Consider the following 17,001-nt stretch of genomic DNA (forward strand, 5'->3'; position numbering starts at 1 on the left):
AACAACCTAGCAGCAGCTACAGACATGGCTGGCAGCTATTGGAAGTGAGTGCATGCTAGAATAGGAAATAGAGTCATCAAACACCAGTTGAAACCAACCAGCAATTCATTCAATATTGCAAGAAATTGATCACAAACACAAGCAACACCAAAACAATATCATCAGCAAACCAGAAACAGAGTATAACTAATACCAATATGTGGAACAGTGGAATAGCAACGACAGTATACCAGAAATGGAGCATAACTGAATTAACATAAGCAAATCACCACAAAAACACAGCTTCAAGCAATTGTGCATCCGCTGCTTGCAACACCGAAGTGAAGTGTCACTGCTACCACCTCCAAGAGCTGCTGCCTCTGCTACATCCAGGCCCCTCTCTCTTTGAGTATGCGAGGTGGTACTTTCTCTCTGGCAGTAAGAAATCTGCATTTCTTTTCAGAAATCTAGTGACTTTGTTAGAGAAAGCTTTGATTTCTATCTCAATTTACTTGCTTCTTGATTGTTCTCTCTCCAATCTTCTTCGAAACCCTAGATTTTGGTGTCTGTTTTGTGTCTTTTGTTTGGAGAAGAAATAAAGGGGTTTCTAGGGTTTTGTACACCATGCCCAGCAAATTGAATTGGATCCTTGGGAATGATTTCTTGGGTTTAAGTTGGAAGCATTCTTTTATTTGTGGTGATCAGATCTGTTTAGCTTCTTTCATGATGTCGTTCTGTTGATCTAGGTTTGTTCTGCATGTGGGTTATGCTTGACTCAGCATAGCATTCGTTTGTTCTATTTCAAGTTGGTTGATCTGCTCTGCCTCAACTTAGTGATTTGCTTGTGCTGCATTTTGATTTTGTTTGTGGAGAAACCATTCAGATTCTTCCCTATCTCTGCGACGCCACACAAATGAAGCTTCTTGGTGGTGATTGGACCCTTAGCTGAATCACCAAATCTACTGGCATCTTCCAGACTCTTGATCTGTGAGACTCCTACTCTTTTCCCTCCTTGTTCTATAATCAGCCTTCTTCTCTGCATATTGATAATGTTTGCAGCAGCGAAGGATGGGCAGCATGCTCGATAGAGATCTTGGCTAGGGTTGAAATCTCCTCATTGTTGAAGCAGCCTATTCTCTGTTGAAGGGGCAAATCAAAGCTCTACTAAGAGTTTCTCTCGAAGGGCCAAGGTATTTGGGCCTTGCTCAACATTACTATGATTGCGACCACCTCTGTAAGACCATCATGGTGCTACTCAGATCAGATCTATCCCTCCCTCCCTCCTCCTTTTCTCTTAGACTTTACATTTTTACTCTTGGCCTTTCCTCAAGGGAGCAGTTCTAAGTTCAGCTCATTGCTTTAGGATCCTTTTTTTCATTATTTTCTTGATGATTCCATTATATACCCATGATCTTGCCTAATGTCAACTTAGTGTTACAACATGTATGTATAGATGGCTTACATTAGTTTATGAATCATAATCTCATTACTATCCCATTTCAGGTGTCGAAATAGAACCTTGACTTATGATCCTTTTCGAATTTCAATACAGAGTAACAACACTTATAGAGTACATTTTAACATTGAACTTTTGATAGAAAAATAGACTCCACCTGCATAACACTAATTGCCTTAAATCTCTTTACACATAGCCGGTCCCAAGCCTAGGTAAATGAGTAGGGTTGCATTAGGTAGTTGACAGCCAGTCTAAAACTTTTCAAACCTTTATAACATTAATCCTTATCAAATATTCACTTCAGTGCCCCCTACAAATGAAGTGCTGCACTTGTACCACCCAAGTGTGGCGAAAAATGGGCAAAGGTGATCTAGGCCAGATTATTTTGAACAGGAGAGGGTTAAGAAGTGTATTGGAAACTAAGGGTAGATTAGCAACTTGGAATACAAAGGCACTTACACTAAAAGCATGGAGATAACCGACGCAACGATTAGAAGAAAAATTAACATAATTTGCCTCGAATAGACCAAGTGGGCAGGGGAGAAAGCTAGAGAAATTGAAAAATCTGGATTTAAGCTTTGGTACACTAAAAAAAAAAAAAAAAAAAAACATGAGAATGAGGTAGGATTCATTGTAGACAAATATCTAAAAGATAGTGTAATAGATGTTAAGAGAGTAGGGGATAGAATCATAAAGATCAAGATAGCCTTAGGCCAAGACTTAGTAGAAAACCTTCATAGACAATTTTGGGAAGAAGTGGATGGTGTTATACAAGGGATAATAGGGTTCAAGGAAACATTCATAGGAGTTGATTTGAATGGACACATTGGAAAGGACAATAAGGGTTATGAGATGATGCATGGGGGCCATGGATAAGGAGATAAAAATGAGCTCAACTATATGACCTTAGTTTCTCCATGTCATGTGATCCTGTTATAATGAATACATACTTTAAGAAGAGGGAAGAATACTTAATAACCTTCAAGAGTGGACAAAATAAAGCCAAATAGATTTTTTCTTAACTAGGAGGGGAGATTGCTTATCATGTAAGGATTGTAAAGTTATCCCAAGTGAAAGTTTGATTACATAGCATAGAGTTTTAGTGTTGTATATATATGTAATATGGTAAAATCTGAAGATAAACTGATAAAAGAGGGTGATTGGACAATATAGGAAAGATGCTAACAATCTATGGAGTAGGATGGCTAGCTCTATTAACAAAATAGCAAAAGAGATTTTAGGTGAACCGTGAATCTAAAGGAGGATTCCCAACCAATAAAGAAAGTTGGTGGTGGGATCAAGATGTTCAAAAAAAAAAAATATAAAGATAAAAAAATATTTGTAATAATACTTGGCAAACTTGTAGAAAAGACTTTGAAAAGTATAAAGAGACAAGAAAAGATGCAAAAAAGGCCAGCAGTGAAGCTAGACATAGAGCTTACGATAATTTTTATACTAGACTAGTTACAAAAGAAGGGAAAAGAGACATATATAAACTAGCTAGGGCTAGAGCAAGCAAGTGTCAGGATTTAGGTCGTGTAAAATGTATTAAGAGAGAGGATGAGAATGTCTTGTTTAAAGAAGAAGACATAAAAGAGAGATGATGAAGCTACTTTAATAAGTTGTTTAATGAAAACTGAATTGAAAGTTTAAATTTAGAAAATGACAGAGGATGAAAAGGTTAAAAATTTGAGATTTATTCACAAAATTAAAGTCACTGAAGTCGAGATGACTTTAAAAAAAGAAAAGAAAATTGGGAAATATATTGGATCATATAACATCCCAATTGAAGTGTGGAAATATCTAGAGGATAATGGAAGTATATGATTTACTAATTTATTTAACACAATTATAAAAACCAAGAAAATTCTAGATGAATGAAGGAAAAACATGTTAATACCTATATACAAAAACAAAGGAAACATTCCAAATTGTAATAACTATTGTAGAATTAAATTGGTGAGTCATAAAATGAAAAGGGCAATTGAATGAAGAATAAGGTCGGAAATGAGGGGTTCAGAGAATCAATTTGGTTTTATACCTAGGAGATTGACTACAAAAGTTATCTATCTTGTAAGAAGATCAATGGAAAATATTAGAGAAAAGAAGAGGGAGCATATGGTTTTTATTGAGCTAGAGAAAGCCTATGATAGGGTACCTAGGGAAGTTTTTTGGTGGTTTTTAGAAAAGAAGTATGTAGTAGGTATATTGATGTCATTAAGGATATGTATGATACAGTAACAACTAGCGTTACAAATACAAGTGGAGAGGCTGGAAAATTTCCCGTCACAATTGGTGTACATCAAGGATCTACTTTGAGTCTTTACCTTTTTGCGTTAGTGATTGATGAACTCATTAGGAGCATCCAAAGCGAGATCCAATGGTGCATGTTGTTTACAGATGATGTTGTTTTGATTGATGAAAGTAGGAGTGGAGTAGAATCTAAGTTAGAATAATGTAGAGAAACTTTAGAGTCTAGAGGCTTTAGTTTAAGTAGAAATAAGACAGAATATATGAGATATAATTTCAACTATCGTTGGAGGAATATTGGAGAAAAGATTAAACTTGATGGGCAAGAAATTAATAGCGCTAGCAGATTCCGATACCTTGGTTTTGTTATGCGAGCGGAAGGTGAAACTGAAGAGGATCTAATACAAATATTGGAGAAAAAATTAAACTTGATGGGCAAGAAATTAAAAGCACTAGCAGATTTCAATAACTTGGTTCTATTATGCAAGCGGAAGGAGAAATGGATATAATACATACAATTAAAGTAGGTTGGGTAAAACGGGGGAGTGGTTTGGGTTTGCTGTGTGACTGCAAAATACCCTTAGAATTAAAAGGAAGTTTTATTGGATAGCTCTAAGACCGGACATTTTATATGGATTAGTGTGTTGGACAACTGAGAAACACCATATTCGAAAAGTAAAAGTTGCTAAAACGTGAATGCTAAGGTGGATGAGTGATATACATATTCATAATAAGTTAGGCACTGCATTGGTAGAAGATTAGGATAAGGAGGGGTAGCTTAAATGGTTCGGGCTTTTGAAACGTAGGCCAAATAGTGCACTTATAAGGAGTGAGCTTGATACTATTAATGGCAGTAGAAGGGATAGAGGAAGACCTAAAATAATGTGAATGAGATAGTGAGGAAGACATAGCTTTTAAGCTATCCGAGGATAATGCTTTCAATTGCGTGAATTGGTAGAAAAGGATTCATGTAGTCAACTTTACAAGTGGGACTTAAGGCTTCTTCTTCTTCTTCTTGTTTATATAATGACGTGCTACAATATAATTTCTTTTGATCTCAGATGTCCATAATTTTAAAAAAAAATCCATTTTTTTTTAATGCTTGAAACGTTTTGGACACTTCTCAAAGCACTCCTTAGATGCTTGTCCAACACTTACGTAAATGTATTTTAAGCATATTACAAAGTGTTATAATATGATTTCATTCAAAAAATTTGATAATATACAGAAGAAAAACACTATAAATTTGATTTTTTATTTTAAAAAAATTGTCATAAATTATTGACAAATTTTTAATGGAAGAAGCTATATATTGATAAGTTTTACAAAATTAAAAGAGCTAAGAAGGTGCATTTGTATTTATTAGGTTTTTCAATTAATGTCCTTTAAATATTAGATGTAATATTTATGGTCTGCAATATATTTAAATAGAATTTTGTCTAATTAGCATGTCCTTTCTGCTGGTTCCCCATATACGGAGACATGTTAAGTATGACAATATTCCTGATCTTTTTCATGTTCCCATATTTTTATAGTTGCAATGATTGTATAAATAACTTTGAATATTCGAACTTTTATATAAACTCAATTACAGGAATATAATGTCAATTTATTTAAGGAAATCTTAACTATATTATAAATTATCTGAATACTACTCAAGATTATTTACTTACAATCACATGCAATGCGTTTGACATATTGATCAGTACTCTTTAATTGTTATGTTAATGAAAACTTGGTTTTAGTGGTTTGTTGTTGCATCTAAAGTTTCTGGGAAATGAATGCTGTTGTTTATTTTCAGGTTTAGGGTGCCAGTGTTGTGGCATTTCTCTCCATATGTCATGGTGTGCTGGGACATGCATAATTTAAATTGTAAATGAAATGAAATATTGATCAAGTAAAATCATTGCTTTTTAAGGCATGCTTATTAGGTTTTTTTTTTTTTGGTGTGTGTGTGTGTGTGTAAGGTAGTTTTAGGTGAGGTGACCTACACTAGGCAAACATGCCTTTTTTGCTCTGGTGCATGTTGTCCCCTTTCCAGCAATAAACATCTGGTATCCTCTTTTCAGCATAATGTCATCTGTACTCTGTCCTTTCTATATACAGATTTTGCATGTAAATAAGAAAATATTCCCCATTTGAATTCAATAAAAATATAACCAAAAAACATTTGTCAGCTTACCACTTTATCTAAAAGCTTAAGCTGTTAGGTTGTGGGCCAACAAAGTATATCAAGCTTTAACACTCCCCCACATGTACAGCCCAATAGCTTGTGGTGTGATAAACACACAATAAATAACACCCATTACAGGGAATACAATAAAGTTTTAAACAACACGCAATAAATGTGGGTAACGATACTAGAAACTAGGACCTCCCGGTAACCAGATTTGATACTGTGTTAGATTCCACTTTACCTCAAAGATTTAGCTGTTAGGGGTTGAGCCCACAATGTATATTCAGCTTTAACAACTTTAAATTCCCTGAGAAAAAGTCAGCTTTCCCTTTCAAGAACAAAATTGAAAAATTTCAGGATTGTTTGGCTCTCCTAATTTCAAGTTCAAATGCATACCATCAAATCAAGGATTTAGAGGAAAAAAAAGGTTTGTATAAAAATGATTAGGAATCAAAATGCTTGCAGAAATTTTCTTTAAAAGGTTTCATAAGACATTCTACACTTGGTCAACCTAATAATTTGTACTGACAATACACAATTTTCTAAATACTCTAAAAAACCATGGAATTCAATCAAGTCAGGAATATACATATACCTATATCAATATATACATACATACATACATATATATTTGTATGTATGGTTAAGCCAAGATAACAATTTATATTTAAATCCAGAAAAATAAATTATTAAATTTAAATGGGTAAATTAACTCTAATCATTATGCATTTACTTTATTGATTGTGTGCTAGGCTTTTAGCGTCCTATTATCATATAGAGGAGTTCAATGTATTGTTTCTGTATATATGTATGTATATGATCATTTGTCTTTCTTATGTACACATTTTATACACTTCTTTAATAGATATGTGCTTTATCTTCCTATGGGCTGTGCCTGTGCTTTGTACCGTGCACTTGGGCCTTGTGCCCTCTGTGCCTTAGTGTACTTTGTACTTTTAATAAACTATGACTAAGAGACATGCAGCACTGAATAATCCTTGAATGCTTTATGGTTGTAGGTGCCAGCTATTGGCTGCCAGTGGTTCTCTTCAGCCCCTTTGGATGAATCTTTCTATGCCAAGCAAATAGCTTCTTCAAGAACCTTCTGCATTTTTGAGGAGGTTAATTAGCTGTACTGTATAAATAGACTTCTTATTATCTGTTTGCTGTGGTAGTTAGTTAGTTTGTTTGTTTTGTTTTGTTTTGTTTTTTGTTTTTTTTTTCCCGGACTCTGCAATGAAATATATTTGTTACTTTAGTATAGTATGAAGCTACAATACAGTATATCTATTTTGTTATATGCCACCTGATCTATATCGAGGATGTTCAAAAGCAACCTCAAAAGTGGAGATTCTAACCACAATTGGACAAATTGCTGATTGGCCTTCTGAGTATCCTTTTATACAACAAAAAAGAGAGTTACCTAATTTGAACTGGAACTTGCTTTCAAGTGTTTTGCTTTTTAACGAATTTTTCAGTAAAATTTTTAAAAAATGTTTGGCCATATCCTTTTCATTCAAGTGTTAAAAAATCTTTTCAACTTCTCCCAGAAATCCAAAAGGATCTGTTTCCTTATTACATGGGAAATGCTTGAAGCCATTGACTGGAAACAATATACAAAATTAAATAAAGTTTTAGATTCACAGAAATTCTGTTATTAGATTTCGGCAAAGACATGTCTGATCAATAGATGAAAGTTATATATAAATTTTCAACTTTGTATCTGCTTTATAATTGATCTCTATACACAATACCCTAGCTTGTTTATCAGTTTTGTTTGTTCAGTGGCTTTTTAATTCAGAGAATGAACCCTGGCCCAATGCTAAGGGTCCATCTCCTGTACTTGGAGGTCATGATTTCAAATCAAAACTGCCAAAACGGCCTTACCGAATCTGGAGGTAAGGCTGCATGCAACATGCCCTTTCTGGACTGTCAATTTGGCATGAGGGTCTTGTACGTTGGGTGTTCTTTCTTTCTTTTGTGATTCTTTCAACATGTCCTTTCATCTACGACAGCCACAGGGCCTGTAAAACATATTTTTGCCTCATGAATTATACACTTGAGAAACTACTATTTGATGGGTTGAAAGCTTAGTCTACTATTTGATCAGATTCAAACATCCCTTTTAAACAAGTGGTCCACGATGATTTAGATGTAGCTAGAGTTGTGAGTCTCTAATGTATCAATTGGTGACATTTGATTTATTTGCGAAGCGCATTTTTAGCATAGTGCTTGTCTATTCATGGGATAGTCCATTATGTTGAAACTTTTGTAACTCGAGGGAGCCATCAGAATAAAACAATAGCCACAACTCTGGCGAAGCCAGTATTTGAGCAACATGTGTTGCTTCTTGAACAAGTTATTCAGCAAGAATCTTTTCTTTTTAAAAGCAAAGCCTGAGACTTTTTTCCCTGTGTGCAAGTAAAGGATAGTAGCTCTTAGGAGATATGAAAGTGTTTTGGTTTTTCCAAATAAATATGGTTTCTTTCTTACTGTTCTTGCTATTGGCTGATTAAGTCATGACATCACATTTTAAAAGTACTTGCATTATGGACTTGCCATAATTAGTGCTTTATCATTCTTTTGGAAGGAAAAAAATTTGCTTTCATTTTATTTGTGCATAAAGAAGCAGCTTGAGTTTTTTATTTATTATTATTATTATTATTATGATTTTAGTTCTTTATTTGTTTTGTTTTTATCCAAATGCCCAATATTATTTCTTTTGTTATTTATTTTCTGGTTTCTACAATCTGCCATTAATTTTCAATCTTTTATATGTTTCACTTTGTCTCCCAAAAAAAAAAAAAAAAAGCTGTCTCACTTATCTTTTAATGAATGCATGCTTGCAGTTGGAGAGAATGCAAAATGCAGGTCTTATTAGAGGAGGTTCCTTAGAAAATGCCATTGTTTGTAGGTAATGTGGTTGATCCCGTATATATACAAATATATATATTAGGAGTTTGCAATGTTAATTGCAACAACTGCTACTCTACATTATGCTTTGTGAAGAATACTAATTTAACTTCATATTCTACAAGGAAACAAGTTGTTTTGATATAACCTGGTATGGTGGTATGCTCTGGTTTTGCATCGTCACCCATTGACCTTAAGCATTATGTAAAAAGATGCTCATAAATAGTTCTTAAGGTTTTTATCATTTCAGTATATTTTCGCTCATATGCATTCACATGAATTTAAGTATACAATAATAAATACATACATTTATATTATTTCATGATTTTATATAATTTTATATATGAATCTGATGGTAATAGCTAAAGGTTATAATATGCACAATATTAGACAGCAATAATAAATAAATTTATGAAGGTAATTAAAATGACAGTCAAATAATATTATTTAAACTAAATTCATAATCGTTAAAAGAAGACTTCGTAACTTTATGAATAGCGGGTTGAGCTGTTATAAAATGATTGAATTATTTTATTTACTGTAACTGATAATTTTGCGCATAGCACATGTTTTTTAAATAAATTAATAATGATTTGGTTTGATTTTTTTATAGGTTAAACATCAAAAGTTTGAATTTTCATATACATGTTACGTAGTACGTCTGGACACTATATTTTTGTAGCAGTCTGAAATATGATGTTCATAAGGGACATTGATGCAGTCCGACAGTACTGATATTTGTTTGTGCCAAAAGGAAAATTCGACTGAGGGAGGGGTTAATTGGTGTTAATCCATTGAGGGGTGAGAGAGAAAACCAAGACCTGCAAAAACTCCTTGAAGGGATGGATTGTTGAGTCCTTTAGGGGAAGAGTTGAAGGCAGCTGTTAATATTACTCTTAATCCTTATGAGAAATACAAAAAAAAGATGCAAAAAAAATTGATAAATTAGCTACCTCTCTTAATTGTGGAGGGGCAAGCAAGGGGGGTAAATTGGTTTAAGTATGAGGATCATTAGTTGGAATGTAGAGGTTTAGAGAATGAGGAAGAGGGGGCTTATTAGAGAAGTTTTTAATAGGAGTGTCCAGATATTGTGTTACATAAAGAAATCAAACTTGAAAGAATAGATTTTTTTTTTTTTTGGTGGGGGGGGGGGGGTGTTATAGTTTATGGGAGGGCAGGCATACGGAGTGGAAGGCTTTTCCCTATTAGGGGTGGCCCCACCCCTGGTGGGGGTGGTGATTCTTATTGTGTGGGATGCTCTATGTCGAAAATGGATAGTCTTGTGGGCTTCTTTGCTTTGTTAGTTTTATTGATGTTAAAGGTAGGGGTCTGCTGGTTTGTTTCAGTCTATGATCCTGCTAGGCCTGCTCCTAGGTCCTTTTTTTGGTTTGGTAGACTCTTGTTTCGTAGTGAGTGGGAAGAGGAGTTTTCTAATCTCTCACAAGTGGTTTTGTTTGGACCAGTGTCAGTAATTTTGTTAAGAGTCTAGCAAAATTAAGTGTGGTCCTTCTTTGTTCAGTTTTTCAAATATGTGGCTTGGTCATAAGCCTTTTCAGTCATTGGTAGGGAAGTGGAGAAGGTTGGGAAGGTTTTATGTTATGAAAAAGCTGAAGCATCATAAAGAAGAGTTTAAAAAGTGGAATATTGAAGTTTTTGGGGATATTAGGGTCAAGAAGAAGAGTATTCTCGATAAGTTTGATCTGTTGGATAGGAAAATAAGATGGGATCTTTTAGAGTGTGATAAATCTAACTGGGTGTTGCTGAAAAGTGAGTTTGACATGATTTTTAGGGAAATGAGTTGGAGACAAAAAAACCAAATCTAAATGGGGAAGGGAGGGTTATTGCAATTCAAAATTTTTTCACAGGTTGGCTAATGGCAAGAGAAAGATAAGGTTAGGGAATTGGAATTCAGGAGTAGGGGCTGAGGTTACTCCTGATTCTAGTTTTATAGCTAATGAGATTACTACTTTTTTTTTTTTGCTGATTCGTTTGCAGAGGAGGATGTGTCTAGGCCTGTGTTTGAGGGGTTAGAGCGGAGTCTGATCAAGTAGTTTGATTGTAAAGGCCTTTTGTGGAGAGTGAGGTGAAGGTGGTTGTGTTTGGGATGGATAGGAATAAGGTGCTAGATCTAAATGGGTTTAGTATTGCTTTCTTTTAGGATTGTTGGGATGTGGTTGTTGGATGGTAGGGATTTAATGAACTAAAGCCTCTTTTATAGTTATCATTAGTTGAGAACCAAAGTTATGGTTTAGGGTTTCAAGAGGGGTCAGGCAAGGGGATCCTCTCCTTTTTTGTTTGTTCTTCTGGTGGATATCTTGAGGGCTGTAGATATAGGGCTTGTGAGAGGGTTTGGGGCGGGGAGAGAGGGGGTTGTGGTTTCTTGTGGATGACACTATTTTTTTCTTAGAAGATCATAAGGAGTCTTTCCTTTTTTTTTTTTTATTTTTTATTTTTTATTTATTTAAATATGCTTACCATTTAGAAATTGTTTGAGAGGGATTTGGGTTTAAAAATAAATATGGGGAAGAGTGGTCTAGTTTATATTGACTTGAGAATCTCGATCTTTGTAGTTTTTTGCAATAGCTGGATGTGGTATACTAGATAGGCTTTTAGCTTATCTAGGAATGCCTTTGGGTGGGTTGTAATCCTAGGTCGATTGGGTTTTAGGATTTTGTAGTGGAGAAGGTTAAGAGGTTAGATAGTTGGAAGGGTGCTTCATTATCTCTCAGTGGGAGGATCACCCTTATTTAGGCTTTTCTTTCTAGTACCCTCCCTATTTATTGTATGCTTTAATATGCTTGTGGGGGTAGCTAAAAATATTGAGAGTGATGAGAGATTTTATTTGGACCAATGATGGGATAATAGGGATAGTTTTGTTAAGCTGGGAGACTGTTTGTAGGTCTAAAAAGGAGGGGGTTTGGGGCTTGGGGAATTTGGCGTCTAAAACATTGCTTTATTGGGTAAATAGCTTGTGTTTCCCTTAGAGGAAATTCCCTTCGGCCCAAAGTTCTGCAGGGTAATGGGTGGGATGCTAATATGGAGCTAAGGTGTTCTTTTGGGAGCCCTTGGAAGTGTATTTTGCATATCGATCCTCTCTTTATTCATTACACCAAATTTATTGTAGGAAATGGAAATTGCATTCTGCTTTGGAAAGACACTTGGGTGGGTGATTCTTGACTTTGCACTTCCTTTCCTCATTTGGAATGGCTTGCATCATTGCACGATGGATCTATCTTTTCCTTTCTCAATTCAAATGGGGATGAGCACTCTTCGAGTTTTCATTTTCATAGGTATCTTAATGATAGAGAGGTGTTGGGGCTCACTTCTTTGTTAGTCTTGGTGGAAGGGTTTTGTCCTTCCATTTGGTGAGGCTATCGGTCATAGGTTCTAGACTCTTTGGAGAGTGCTCCTGCCAATTTTTGAGTTTCATATTTTTGAAAATCTCTCTTTCCCACTTCATTGTACCATTTTGGATTCCAAAGTTCCCTCTAAGATTAAGACTTTGTTGTTCTTAATAGAGTTAAACTTATCAAATATGTTGCAGAGTAGGAGGCCTTTTTAGGCTCTATCTCTGGGTGTTCATTCATTATGCTTTGTAAGTTGAGAATCTTCTTCTCACTTCTCCCTTCACTGTAAATTTTCTTGGAGTGTTTGGAACATACCTTTTGGATTATTTGGTGATGCATTTCTGGTTCAATAGCGAAGCATAGTTAATATTGTTAGTTTCTATAATAGTTATTAGCTGTTGCTATCTAGATATCATTGCTAGGGTCTAGTCAAAGTGTGTCATTTCCTAAGTCCAGCTTTATTTTCAGAGTTCAATAATAAGTTTTTTGAGTCTAGAGAAGTTAGAAACAACTGTAGTCAAGAATAGTCATTTCCCTGAGCACATTTAATGTGCAATGCTGTTTTGTATTTATATTTATCTTAGCCCAGATGCTGATGATTAGTACAGAATTTTTTATTTCCATTTGGTTATTAATTCTGATCTGTTCAGAATTTCCTAAGATCTGGATGTGTGGGTTGAGGATCTGCTCAGTGCCTCCTCCCATAGCCTTCACCACTGCATTTCCACGTGAGAGGATCCATCTTTTCCACTATATGTCCCTGTAATCGTCTTTAATCTATCAGATTTCTAATATGAAGGATTCTATGGTGTATTTCTGCCTTGCAAGGTGCATCAAATTGGTATCATAGCAGTTCTTTCTTTGGGTTGGTTTGTGTTGTTTGCTGTTTGCTGCTTAATTTAGGATTGTTAAACTTCTTTTGCCCTTCATATATCTCATTTTGGTTATTCCTCCTGTTTTTAAACTAAGTCCATTGGTTCTGTTTCTTGGATGAACGGTTGCCCATTTATTTTTCAAAGATAGATTATTCCGAGTCAAAAATAAAAACAAAGGGGAGTTTTTGGGTTTTGGGGGGGGGGGGGGGGGGCAGGATGGGTTCTGCCTTCGATGAAACTTTAATCCATGGGATTCTTTACAATTATTTTTGAGTACAGGGCATTATTCAAATTATTGTTCTCCTAAAAAATTTCCACATTTCATTATTTTGAAGTTGAAAGATGATCTTTTTATTCCTATAAAATTGGCTGGTTTGTTTTGTGTCATATAATTCAATTGATTTTTCAACCAAGAAATTTTTTTTTTCCTGCTTTCTATTACTTTACATGTTTTATTTATCTTTTGAGAAGGGCGTGATCTGTAGAAGTTGCTGCCTGATATTTGAATTTAGTCAACAAGCACTTAATGAATTTCTTTCATCTAATTTATTTTTTTTATCAGTCATTAATTTTTGAACAAAATTAGCTGCTGTTCTTCTTCTGCAGTTCCAGTAAAGGTTGGTTAAACCCACCGCTGCATTTCCATGATGAACCTTGTCGCCATAAAGTTCTAGATCTTATTGGCGACTTGTCCCTTTGTGCGAGGCATGGGAGTCAGGGGATACCAGTAGCACATATAGTTGCTTACAAGGCACGTGCCTGTCACTATTTGCATTTTCCATGTACTTCAAATTTATGAGTTGTTAATTTTTTACATATTCTTTATGATTTGTGGGCAAAAGAACAGTATCATGCAATGTGCAAATCTTTGTCACACACCATGCAAGACCATTTTGTGTGTCCACCCCACCTGCCAAAATCTCATTCTTTTGGGCTGGGCTCGTCTTTCTTGGCCGACACATCTTTGATGATTTGCTTGTATATTCTCAGTTGATGCAACTTTTCTTTTCATGCTCTATGATTTTTGAATGGTCATGTTGATAATTAATCACTGCACATTGCATTCCATTGGTTATTGCTGGCACTATAGACATCTTATATGCAGTATTCCCTTCAAATTGAAATTACTTTGTGGATTGCACAATACTTTAGAAGTACTTCACTTCATATAATCTTATTTTGTTCTAGGCACTTCATTTTGATCCCGTTGTCACATGATGCTTGATTCAACATAACAATGGTTGCATTTAGTATCTCCTGATGTCAATTTTTTCTGTATTCTTTCCTCTCCTATGGAATTCAATTTTATAATTTATTCAAAATTCTTGTCAGAAATTCATTTAATTTGATAGTGCTCCTACGACTAGTTTACAGCTAAATTCCATAATTCATTCTTGTTCTACTCTTCCTCATCTTGAAATCCTCCATTTTAATCTCCATCTGTTCAGTTTTTCCTACTAGTTAGTAGTTACCTCTTTAATAACTTGGGATGAAATTGATTAGTTTTTTATTTTTTATTTGTTTTATTTGTTTTTTCATGTATAGGCTTTGCTTATTACTTTGGAGATTTATTTATATATTTGTTTAGTTTGGTTCACAATGGGGCCAAAGCTCAAAAGAACAGCTGTAGATGAACCAAATTTGGGGTTGTTACTCCCAACTGCATCACAAATGATAAGTCACGACAAATTTTTTGCTTTTATATGATGCTGATAGCAAGCATTGCCTTGGCTCTGTGAACATGCATTCTATTTTTCAAGTTAAAAAAACCTTCAACATTCGTTAATGGAAACGGAAACAGTTTCTGTTTTAAATGTTCATGTAATATCTGAAACCTCACGATCTTATGTCTATTATATTTGCTAAAATTTGTTGTTGTAAAATTTGGACTCTTGATTGTTAGACAAATAATTCTTATCAAGCTTTGGTGATTTTAACGTTTACGATACAGGGTGGCCATTCACTGCATATCAGATTTGCACGTCGTCTTCTGGGTGCCAGTTAAAATAGTATGGCAAAAAGTTGCAATAGTATGGCAGAAAGTTGTACAATGGGCAACTCAACAGCAACGGAGCAGATGGTGTGCGGTCAGAATAGTTGCCCCTGTTGCAGTTTGCCAATGTGGTTGCAAGCATAAAACTTGTCTTTGGATTGGCAGTATACAGGAACTATGTCAATTCAATCCTTTTTTTTCTGTTGAATTTATAAATTTTAACCGTATTACAATGTCTTTTCAGATTTTTTTAAACATCTTCTGTTGGTGATAAATTGTCATGGATGACTTTATGCAAGTTACTGATTTGTAGATTGTTACTGATGTATAACAATAAAAACATTTACATTCTTGTAATATTCCTATCTATGTATAACAACAATAATAATTATTGATGCAAAAATTGGCTTTAATGCACCAATGGTCAAGATTTTGGATTGTGATCTTTTGGTAATAGATGGCTGAACTCCTCATTATTAGGATACCTGCAGAGATGAACACATGGGTGATTAGAGCTTGGCTCTAGAAAATCCCTCTAATGCTCTAGTTAGTAGGGTGATCAAGAAGAGGTGCTGGCTATCAAGACGGTTTTTTGTTTTACCTTGTGGATGTTCCCTCGTCCCTTGTACAGAATTTCCATTGATTAATGTTATGGGATTTTTGGGATCCGCCTCTAATTACAATTAATGGGCCATGTGGGCGAGATTGTTTACGTGATCTATTCCTGCTCTCTAGAGTATTATTGACACTTACGATTATTCAACTGTGATGACTTGTGATGATCCTTCCACCATCATGTTGTCGTTACTCTTTGCAAAGTGTGTGGGCATTTGCACATGCCTCTTGATTTGCCCTCACTAGTTGCTCCCCTTGCTTGCAAGTTGAAAATAATTCTGGGTTATGAGGCGTGGAGACTTGTGTTGCCTTAGGTCTTTTTATGTAGTTAAGGTTTGGACTAATGTTGACGAGGTCTTTTATTTTGTGTGGTGGGCTTCTTGCATGTGATATTTAGTTGATCCTAGAAAGTGTTTTGGTAGGAGATACACATAGGGAGTCATATGGTTGTTGTACACATGATTAAGGTGCGTTTTTAGATTTCAGAGTTACACGTGTTACCTGCGAACAAGAAATTTGCTATGTATGAGGGGTGGTGGTTATGTCGGTATCTCCCGTCCTGCCGGTATTAAGTTTTGGTCACAACTCCCTCTTCTTCTCTCTAGTTTTAGTCTTCAATCGCTCTTTAGGTCTCTCACCCCCTTCTTTCGCTCCATTCTCACCTTGGTGCTCCTCCCTAGTAGCGTGCTTCTCTTATTTCCTTCTATTTTCATGTAAGCTCTTGATCTTTTCTTCCTCCTTTGGGGTCCCTCTCTACTACATGTATTCCCTAATTAAGCCTTTTCTAAGGCAAGTGTTCATAGAAATTACCCGTGACGTTCCCTACTTTTCTCTACAATTTTCTTCTCCTTTATTTCTCACCTAAATGGTTATAACCAAGAAAGGGGGTTCCTTGGTCTCTCTTCATGGAGGTTACACCTTTGGTGCCCCTTCCATAAAGGGGAGCCATAAAAGTGGGAGATCTATTAGGAAAGGGTAGGCAACTCTAGTTGCCCGGGAGATGGTAGCCTGCCCAAGGATGACTCGATTAATGTGTAATTTCTTTGGAGAAGCTTGGTAGACCCCTGTCTGAACCAAGTATTCTAGTGTTAAGGGATTCCATAGCTTGATGCACAATTTCAAAATTCCTCCCTCCTCGCTTCTCCAACTTCTTGAACTTGGAGAATGGGTTTGCTATGTGCAACTATGAGAGATCAACATATATGAGGATGTTGTCTATGCTAGTCTTTGTCTTCTTCTTCATCCTTTCTTTGTCGAGGTCTATGCATGACACAATTCCTTCAAATTCATAGTAGACGCTTTATAGGTTTGCCATTCTTTTTTAGAAGTATGGGCTTCCCCCATTGTGAAACCTTTTTATTTCTTGTTCCTTGTGAACAAGCACCCTAAACTCCAAT

General features: G+C 35.4%; 1 protein-coding gene across 6 annotated transcripts in view; it reads left to right on the forward strand.

Moving 5' to 3' along the window:
• The window catches only part of LOC131154527 (probable UDP-3-O-acyl-N-acetylglucosamine deacetylase 1, mitochondrial), a 35,428-nt gene extending 20,018 nt beyond the window's left edge, over positions 1 to 15,410 (forward strand). For all 6 annotated transcript variants that reach the window (XM_058107346.1, XM_058107348.1, XM_058107350.1 and 3 more), the window contains 4 exons: positions 6,881 to 6,982; positions 8,711 to 8,775; positions 13,603 to 13,747; positions 14,948 to 15,410. In XM_058107346.1, the coding sequence (XP_057963329.1) occupies positions 6,881 to 6,982; positions 8,711 to 8,775; positions 13,603 to 13,747; positions 14,948 to 15,001 (366 nt within the window). In that variant the 3' untranslated portion in view covers positions 15,002 to 15,410. The remainder of the gene's footprint in view (positions 1 to 6,880; positions 6,983 to 8,710; positions 8,776 to 13,602; positions 13,748 to 14,947) is intronic.
• Positions 15,411 to 17,001: the final 1,591 nt, after the last annotated feature.

The sequence above is a fragment of the Malania oleifera genome, chromosome 4 (assembly GCF_029873635.1).
Source record: "Malania oleifera isolate guangnan ecotype guangnan chromosome 4, ASM2987363v1, whole genome shotgun sequence".
Classification (NCBI taxonomy): Eukaryota; Viridiplantae; Streptophyta; class Magnoliopsida; order Santalales; family Ximeniaceae; genus Malania; species Malania oleifera.